The 10604-nt window shown below is 40.8% G+C and overlaps 1 protein-coding gene across 1 annotated transcript; it reads left to right on the forward strand.

Moving 5' to 3' along the window:
* The first annotated feature begins 7504 nt into the window (after nucleotides 1-7504).
* Nucleotides 7505-10333, forward strand: LOC137642781 (sericin 1-like). Its single transcript, XM_068375634.1, has 2 exons — nucleotides 7505-7577; nucleotides 8294-10333. The coding sequence occupies exons 1-2, from the start codon at nucleotides 7557-7559 to the stop codon at nucleotides 10196-10198; spliced, it is 1926 nt and encodes a 641-aa protein (XP_068231735.1). The 5' UTR covers nucleotides 7505-7556; the 3' UTR covers nucleotides 10199-10333.
* The last annotated feature ends 271 nt before the right edge of the window (nucleotides 10334-10604 follow it).

The following is a 10604-nucleotide window of genomic DNA, read 5'->3' on the forward strand; positions in this document are numbered from 1 at the left end:
GCCTTGCAACATTTATGAAAGGTTTTTTTTTAGTGTTTTTAAGGCAAAAAAAAAAAAAAGAAAAAAAATTGTAACAGTAAATGCCTGGCAACATTTATGCAAGGATTTTTACAGATTTTTACGGCAAATTTTCAATAATCTTTGAACAATTTGCGATAACAGATTTTCTATAAATCTTTATACACGGAACTACAAATTCAGTGTATATATAATAAATACACGATGTACACCGGAAAAGACGATAAAATAGTACGATGTTCTAATATAAAATATGCAAAATCTTCATCTAAACAATAATGAATAAGCAAATAAACATACACCTATACATAAATAATCATATATACACATATACATATAAACATAACAGGTAAATAATCTAATATAAAAAAATTGAACACGTCTGTATAAATATAAAAGCACAGACATACATAAAAGCAAATAAACATACACAAATACATAATAAATAATTAAATACACAAATATACATATAAACATAACAGGTAAACATCTAATATACATAAACACCTAAAGTCCTTTACAAACACGAGAGGTTCAACAAGAAAATAAAGGTATAAATTGATCATTTTCTAACAATACCTCATATAGCCCAGCGGCATAGTAAGAAATATGAAACCAATTGTTCAAATTGTTCTAAAAGCACCAAAATTGGCACACATGTGGATTAATACATTCTGAACAATTTTGGATATGGAGGCATTCAAGATTCTCCCCGTAGCACATTTGGCGGCCATTTTTCAAAATGGCCGCTATTTACCGTTAGCGTCATTGAATATGTACCATAATTTGTGTTTTTGTGGATGCTAAAGGTGATAAGTGTGCTAGAGGTGATAAGTATTGTACAATTACACATACTTCTGTGCTTACCAAATAATTTGGCTACCATTTCACAAGAAAATGAATTTTACTTTGCAGCGGCAGCGTTGGTGGCAGTGACGGCGGCTGCAGTAATAGTATAGTGTTGATAGTCATGGTGCTTGTAGTAGTAACTTGTGGTAACATGGTGGTGTTTTGTGTCTTTGCAGGTGAGGCTAAGATGATGTTGAGGCCTGTGAAAACACATCATGGGCTGCATACCATGCAAGGCACCAAGATCCAAAGCAACCAGTCATCACACCAACGTCCCTGCTTCCCTTGTTCCAGGAGAGTGCTCACACTGTGGCAATGATCAGACACTCTATTGATGTAGTCAGGAGTGCAGTTAAACATCTCAACCCAGGCCAAACTCCAGTTCTGACTTGCGACCAGCCACTATTCACTCTAGCAAAACAGATCCAGTGGAAGTGGCCAAACACATATGGAGAAGACCAACTGGTGGTGATGTTTGGGGGGTTGCATATTGAGATGACGGCACTGAAGACCCTGGGTGACTGGTTGCAGGGAAGTGGGTGGACCCAAGCACTGGTACAAGCAGAGATCACAACTGAAGGAATAGCAGACTCATTTCTTCGAGCAGCTCACGTCACACGCACCAGAAGAGCACACCAAGTCACAGCGGCTGCGTTGTATAATCTCCAACGGCGTGCCTATGACAAGTACAGCACCACCAATACAGAAAATGATGAGCACCCTGAAAGCTTCGAAGACTGGTGCAGTCAGAGAGAACAGAGTTATCCGCAGTTTCAGTACTGGTCAACAGTCTTGGCACTGGAGCTGTCCACTCTGATCTATGTGCGATCTCTGAGAGAAGCCAATTTTAGCATGTACGTGGATGCTCTGACAGAACTGGCTCCGTGGTTCTTCGCACTAGACCACACGAACTATGCCCGATGGATACCAGTGCATCTACGGGACATGGCAGAACTGGCAAACAAACATCCAGACGTCTTCACAGAGTTTAGCAAGGGACACTTCACAGTCCAGAAGACCAAGAGGATCTTTTCAGCAATCCCTCTTGACCAAGGACATGAGCAGAACAACGCGTATGTCAAGGGTGATGGAGGAGCCATCGGCCTCACAGACAATCCAACTGCACTGAGGCGCTGGATGGTTGCCGGACCGGAGGTTGCTAGAGTGATTGTGGAATTTGACGACTTCAATCTGCATCCACACGATCAAGAGGAGACACGTCACCACGAAGAGACACCAAGTGTGCAGAACACTTTTGCCAGAGATGTGCGCTCACTCGTGGCCGTCATTGAAGAGCTGGGCAACCCTTTCGAGGAGGACAGTCAGGACTTGCTGGTGCTCGACACAAAGGAGATCGCAGACCCTGCAGTCATAGAAACAGTCCGTAACGCCAAGCAGATTGGCCAAGACCAGTTTGAAGCATTCTCAAAGGAATGCATCGTGGACAGAACCAAGTCCATTGAGGTGGCAATCCACCGGAACAAGCTACCACTGTTTGCGACCAAGAGAGGACCCAATATACCCAAAGGAAAAGAACAGGTCAAATCTCTGAAGAATGATGTTGCGCTCTTCGCACGATTATATATCGGCTGCCAGACCCGTGATGGGAATCTAGAAGAGTTCTTCAGGCATGAAAATCAGCAATGCCCTCCAGCTTTATCTGACGGAGGGAGACTGTACCTAGGGAGCAAGAGTGACTTGCTGGTATGCCTTGAAGGCCATGCTGAGCCTCAGTTTGAAGCTCCTACTGTCACTGCTGTTGTCCTCGATGGAGCAGTAATCGTACAGATGTTGAAGCCGGGTACTGCCAACACGTTCGAGGAATATGCACAGCAAGTGTTCATCCCATACGTTGTACAACGTTTCCAACATGTATCACGTCTTGACCTTGTGTGGGACAGCTACAGAGCAGATTCCCTGAAGGCATCAACCAGAGAACAGCGTGGAAAGGGAGTACGTCGGCGTGTTGTCGACTCAGCAGTCATACCAGGAAATTGGCAAAGTTTCCTGCGAGTTGATAGCAACAAAGTGGAGCTCTTCAGCTACCTCTCCACCATGCTTGCAGAGTCCTTTCAAGAAGAAGGCAAGGAACTGGTCGTCACTGATGGGGAGCAGGTGATCTGTGTTCCACAGCAAGAGGATGTCAACTCACTCGCACCATGCAACCAAGAAGAGGCAGACACCCGCATGATGCTACATGTAGCACATGCTGCACAACATGGTCACCACCAGATACAGGTTCGAACAGTAGACAGTGACGTCGTGGTCCTAGCAGTGATGGTAGTCCAGAAACTACCAGCTGGAGACGAACTCTGGGTAGCCTTTGGGACAGGCAAGAACTACCGCTACATTGCAGCCCATGAAATAGCTTCCTCCCTTGGTCCAGAGAAGGCATGTGCTCTTCCAATGTTTCATGCCATCACAGGGTGTGATACTGTGTCAGCCTTCGTCGGACATGGGAAGAAATCTGCCTGGGCAACATGGAACACGCTGCCAGAACTCACTGATGCCCTGCTGAGTCTGGCAAATGCACCCACAAGCATCCAAGAGGATACAATGCATGTCATCGAGAGGTTTGTCATACTCCTGTATGACCGCACAAGCAAATGCAAGGACGTCAACAAGGCGAGAAAGCAGCTCTTTGCAAAGACGAACTCTGTTCAGAACATCCCGCCAACCTACGCTGCTCTGGAGCAGCATGTGAAGAGATCTGCCCTTCAGGGTGGTCATGTCTGGGGCCAGGCATTGGTACCAACGCCCGTGCTCCCTCCACCAACAGACTGGGGCTGGCATCGGAGTGATGATGGGCTCTACACACCACTCTGGACCACACTCCCTGAGGCATCCAAGGCCTGCTATGAGCTGGTGTCTTGCGGATGCAAGAAAGGCTGCAAAAACCGCTGCAAGTGCAAGAACGCTTCACTGCAATGCACTGGTCTATGTTTCTGTGAAGGCGAATGCCAGTAGATTGTGACAGAAAACTTGCTAACCAACATTATGATCTGTAGACATTCATAATTCTGGTGACCAGATTTGAAAAGTTCGGAATCATAATTAACATAGTTTGGCAAAATCTACGTTATTGTATTACATGTATGTACTGCAGGATTACACAAGTACTGTGCCTAGAGACTGGGCTTTTGGTCGACTATATAACTACAATCTGACCATACTGTAAACTTCCCGTACTCTGTGTATTATTTTGACTAGCAATTTTGCCAGCAATTTGAAATAAAAAAGCAACTTGAGCAATTAAAGTGTGTTCCTGAAATCAGGTACTGGTTATTAGAGGTATTATGTCATTGAGTATTGAAATCTTCATCAAATGTCCACTTTTTCCACAAAATGGCGGCCAGTTTGGGGGCCATTTTTGAGAAGATTCATCTAAATATCTGTTAAACATTTATTGATGTTAATTCTGATGTAAAAAAAGGGAATTTTGGCCCATCTAGCACCAAACTAACGACACATAATGAAGTCTATGTAATGACGCTAATGTTAAATGGCGGCCATTTTGAACAATGGCCGCCATATCTTCCTAAGGGCTAATCTTGAATGCCTCCATATCCAAAAATGTTTAGAATATATTAATCTACATGTGTGCCAATTTTGGTGCTTTTAGACCAATTTGAACAATTGGTCTGCTATGCCGCTGTACTAATAGCTGGAGATGGCGTGTAGCAATCTCTCTCTCTCGAACCCGTTGAACTGATATGCCATTCACTTACCTACAGGGGAAAGAGAGAGAGAAAGAAATGGATTACGATTCTGAATAACAATAACAAGAACAATGACAATGACAATAACAATGACAATAACAAGAACAAGAACATTAACTCGAGGCAAGTTTCGAGAGCATTTATCAAAGCATTCTGACCAATTAGTTTACATAGATTACAAATTACATTTCTAATTCCCAATAAAATTGTTATAATTATTACTATTCTCTCTCAAGCAATAAATAATAATAATAATAATAATAATAATAATAATAATAATAATAATAATAATAATACCATACACTGGGATTACAGCAAAGTCTCAAATTATACTTCAAATAACCTTATATAAAAGTAACTACTGTACTTAATTAATTTAGGTCTGAATACATATAAAAAAAAAAAAAAGTTCCTGTGCATATTATATCCAGGTTACGAAAGTCTCAAGATCACCCAGTCAAATATATATTAAGTACGGCTATTTATCACCAGAACGTAACCCGGTTTCAATGTCCCAGTTTCGTCTCTTACGAAGGTCGACCTTGGAGGAGAAAAGGAGACAGTTTCAGAGGAGAATCTTTACTTCATGCTATGTCATATCTTACGTGGCCTGGGAATCTCTCTCTCTCTCTCTCTCTCTCTCTCTCTCTCTCTCTCTCTCTCTCTCTCTCATTGTCCGAGGACTCTTGAAGACTTCAAGGCCTCTTTTCATCGCCGATCAAAATTTCATTTTTTTTCCCGAACAAGAAGATCCAGTTAGGATTGGACTGGACGATGTCGTAAAAACTGGAACCCAAAGGAGAGAGAGAGAGAGAGAGAGAGAGAGAGAGAGAGAGAGAGAGAGAGAGAGAGAGAGAGAGAGAGAGAGAGAGAGATTTCAGACAACAGCAGAATTTCGATCTTGGCATGCTCGTGTTTAATACACTTTGCCTTTCTCACTCAGAGTTATATATGAACATAAATTCTATCCATCTAGAGATAAATCTCAATAAAAATATATAAAAAAAAATAATCGCAAACACGCACAAACCCACACACACAAACACGAATGAAAAATCATAAGATTTCAAGGCCTGTGTAAACGCTTATGTTCAATTCTGATAGTCAACCTCGAAGTCAAATCATTTCCTAAGTCCAATGAGGACGATTTATAATATTCTAAAGACCTGGCAACTGTCTATCACGCTTGATCTTGCCTAAACACCATAAGAGTTTACCTACTATACATCATGCCCCATGTACATTAGATCTTACCTATGTACAATTGATCTTCCCTAGACATCACACATCTTTAAGATGCAGCCTGGATCTTGAACATACATCAGAGATCTTAAATACCTGTCTACATCATTAATGTTATCTAATAATTATATATATTCACAATAACTATCTCTTGCCGAAACACTATACAATTTCACTATACACGACAGATTTTGCAAAAACACCAAATATCTAAACAAACCACCACAAATCTTTGTTAGGCATAAAAAACTTGCATAGGCACCATAGATCTTATTTTGGCACCATAGATCTTATGGTCATAAAAAACTTGCATAGGCACCATAGATCTTATTTTGGCACCATAGATCTTATTTTGGCACCATAGATCTTATTTTAGCACCATAGATCTTATCATGGGAACACAGATCTTGCCTTGGCACCTTAGATCTTATCTTAGCACCATACACTTTACCTTGGCACCATACATCTTACCTTAACACCATAGATCTTATCTTGGCACCATATCTTTTACCTTGGTACCATAGATCTTACCTAGGCACCATAGATCTTACCTATGCACTTTACACCACACCCAAGGTGTCTGTGATCTTGAGTCTGAGGCAACTAAGGACAGGTCTACACAAAGTATTTTGAACAGCTGTGATTGTTCACATGGTATGTTTTGACCTCAGCAGTCAATGCAGTAGTGAATGGCCCTTTTTATGGCATCCAAAGTCAGAATGGACAAGGAATGCCAACCTGTGGTTACCTGTGAACTACTCTATAAGCTAACACTGACCAATCAAACATGTATATCTAACCATGTAGTGGAAAGTGTCTTGTATAAACCAGGCCTAAGTTGTACAAACACACACAAGGGAATAATTCATTAATTGTTAGTATCGTCTGACCTACACTAACAAACACTTAAACTTTAGTAATCCTAATTCATAGGATTCAATAAATCTATCATATCTATTCTGCATCAGAATTTGAAAGAGCAACATAGATCTTAGCTAGGCACCAAATATCTTATCATTGGCACCTTAGATCTTACCTAGGCTTCAAGGATTTACAATGGTTTACAAAATCTAATCCCTAAAGCATTAAGGAAAAGCATTAAAAAGTTCAGCTGTCGAGGGAAAAAGTCACTGAAGAGAGTAATCAAATTATTTCAAGTAGTTAAAAAGTCAATGTGGGATAAATAACATTGATTCTTCATCATAACGTGAGATTCATTAATCCTTTGTGATTATATTAACACAGGATTTTGCATTGCCTCATTTCAAAAGCAAATTCCTGTCCTCAATGAGCAAGTAAAACTTTTCTGATATTCTAAAATAACTTAATAAAGGATCACTTCAAACTATATGTATAAATGTTTCTGTAACAAAATAATAAACTAACTCAAATGGTATTTTTAAAAAAATCCATCATAAATCGAAATATAGATAATACAAAAAAAAAGTCAGTTTTTCATGGAATTTTACGATCACTTCCAGTTCAAAAGTGCATTAAGTGGTGGGTAGGGACCTGTCTTGGATGTAGAGCAGATGGGCAGATGACTATGCCTTATAACAAACCCCCCCCCCTCCCCCCCGGCCCTCCCCATCCAGTTCTTGCACTGATTCCGTTTGAGGGACACTCTTGTCTCGTGGGTATAAAAGGACCCAATCCTTTGCAACTTGAGCTCACTCTTGGGCCATCAGCATTGCCTGAAGGAACACCGCCCTCCCAGCCATACTCACAATGGCTTCCTGGATTAGCTTGGTAATGATAACACTTGGATCTCTCTCTCTCTCTCTCTCTCTCTCTCTCTCTCTCTCTCTCTCTCTCTCTCTCTCTCTCTCTCTCTCATCTTATGATAACCATCATTATATTCTTATATTCCAAAAAACTACAAAAAGAGATAAGGTTAGAAATCAAGTTAAACTTTGACAATATCATCTCCATCACTTGAATACAAAGACTGACAACAATTCTATAATATTCTTAAGAACACTTAACGTTCTGGGTTAACTGGAAACTATGTATGCATTTCTTATTGCTCCCTTTGTCTGTGATTATTCATGTAAAGTGATTTCCTTCATTAATCAGCTGCTGAAGAATGAAAGGCGTAGAGTGAGTGTAGTAATAGGGTAGATTATTTTATTACATTTAGCTTACTGATTTAGGGGACCCCTTAAAGATACCAATAACATTAAGATTATTTTTCAATGGAATATTTAATAATGATTGACCTATAAGATGATGCCACTAATGGCACTAAGACTTTTACGCCATGTACAGTATATAACCTAAGGTAATCATTTGTTACATAATGGGGATATTCAATAATTATTGATCTATATGATAATAACACTAATGGCAGTAAGTGTTTTACACCGTATAAATTATCTGAAGCATTCATTTGTTTCAGACCAAATTACTTTCCAGTGTTTAAGAATACAAAGCTCTATATAAATGTTGGCTTTCTTCTTTCACAGGCTGTGTTGTCTGCTCTGGCAGTTAGCACTCTAAGTTTGCCCGGACCTGATGGCGCTTACAACATACCTCAAGTGGGCACAGGAAGGCGTTCCCAGTACTTTGTCCTTCATAGAGATGGTACTTACAAGTATGGTCATGACACTGGTGAAGGAGCCTTCGAGAGTGCCAAGTCCACTACAGTTGGTCAACAAAATGGAAGGTTTGGCTATGTTGACCCTGATGGCAATTCTGTCAATCTACAATACACAGCTGGTGAGGGTGGTTTTGTGCCATCAGGGAGTCACCTCCCCCAACCACATCCTGACTTCCATAAGGCCCATGCTGCTGCAAGGGCTCGCCCACCTTTCTTTGATCCTCTGGCTAACAGAAATGCTGACGCTTCTTATGGTTTCCAGTTTGCTGAAGACGGACAGTCTCGATCAGAACAAAGCGATGCCAGTGGCAATGTCAGAGGATCTTATTCTTACACAGATGACGATGGAATCACAAGAACCTACTCTTACACTGCAGGTCGTGGTACAGGCTTTGTTGTAGAAGGTAATGACCTTCCACTGTCACCTCCTACACCAGAATCTTCTGGATCTACACCAGCAGCTACTCGACAATCTTCTTCAGCTAATAGATTTTCCTCTGGTAACAGAAGAACTGGATTCTCGGGATCTTCATCACCCACCTCCTCCTCAGTCATTAGTTATCAATCACCAGCTACGAGTTCCACATCATCATCCTCTTCTAGTGCTGCTGTTACAGGCTCAAGAGGAGCCTTTTCTCCTTCCCAAACCTCACCTAATAATGATGGATCTTATGCATTCTCCTTCAACGCTGGTGACCATTCCCGTTCTGAATCTGCTGATGCTAACCTTAATGTTGAAGGACAGTTTTCTTTCATTGCTGATGATGGAGTGACGAGGAGAGTTGATTATCAAGCTGGAGCTAACAGAGGCTTCGTTGCATCAGGAGACCATTTGCCAACACCTCCCTCTTCTAATACACCTCTTTCCTCTCAGTCATCTGGTGTATCATCTTACAGAGCTCCATCTGCTACCTCTTTCAGTTCTTCCACTACAAATTTCTCTGGTCGGCGACCTTCTGCTCCCCAAACATACTCTTCTGGCTCCTCTTCCTCCTCAATTGGATCTCGTTTTGAGGAAGCTAATACACGAAGTGAATTGAGACCAGATGGAACTTATGCCTTTGAATATGACACATCCAGTCACTCCAGGAAAGAAGCAGGTGATAGGAATAACAATGTTGATGGAAACTTTGCCTTTGTTGCTGATGATGGTCAACGAAGACAGATCCAGTATCAAGCTGGTTCTGATACAGGATTTATTGCTGAAGGATCCCATATCCCTGTAGGTCCTATCGTCCCTGGAGCACCTTCAGGTCAGCCTACTGGTAGGATTACCCCAGTAAGCACAGTCCCATTCATTGACCCACTCGCTAATTCTAATGCAGATGCCTCCTATAACTTTGCCTTCAACTCAGAACAGTATTCAAGATCAGAGACTGCAGACGCTGATGGCAATGTACGTGGAACATACACTGTAGTCGACGATGATGGTACACGTCGTACTGTTCAATTCCGTGCAGGACAAGGAATTGGTTTTGAAGCCAATGAAGTTTCCTCATCAAAAGGTCCTGCTCCTTCTAGATCACCATCTCCTTCGCAGACTGCATCATTTTCTTCCTCACCATCATCTCAGTCGGGAGCATTCTCTTCGTCACAAACTTCCTTAGCTGGAACATACGCTTCACCATCCTCTCACAGTGCAACATCATCATCTTCTAAAGGATATTCTGCTCATTCTTCCCAAGGATCTGCTTCGCAGAATTTCAAACTTACTCAATATGAGGCTTCAAAGAACCCTAATAAATTTGGGTATGTCTTGACTTTCAATTAGGAAGAACTAAATACAAAACTTCAATTGGTAGTTTGAGTTTTTTTTTATAAGAATCATTTTGGATGTTGTTATTCAAATTGCCATAGAATCTGTTCTATCTTTTGTATTATATTTTCTTTACTTCATAGTATCTGTGATACCACTATAAGTATAGTTATTGCAAATGAAATAATAAAAAAATATGCAGAATCATAAGAATCTTTTACTTTTACCTTGAAAAAACTACCTAATCAACTATAGTCTCAAAGGGAACAACGAAACACGGCACAAAAGTCAACAATTAATTTATAAATTCCCTCCTTTTGGCTATTACATACATTGCAAGTCTCTTCATTTTTTTTTGGAAAACATACTGCTACCTTTCACATACACTGCGACTCGAGTCTTCTCCCACATTTTACTATCC

Source organism: Palaemon carinicauda, chromosome 1 (assembly GCF_036898095.1).
Source record: "Palaemon carinicauda isolate YSFRI2023 chromosome 1, ASM3689809v2, whole genome shotgun sequence".
Classification (NCBI taxonomy): domain Eukaryota; kingdom Metazoa; phylum Arthropoda; class Malacostraca; order Decapoda; family Palaemonidae; genus Palaemon; species Palaemon carinicauda.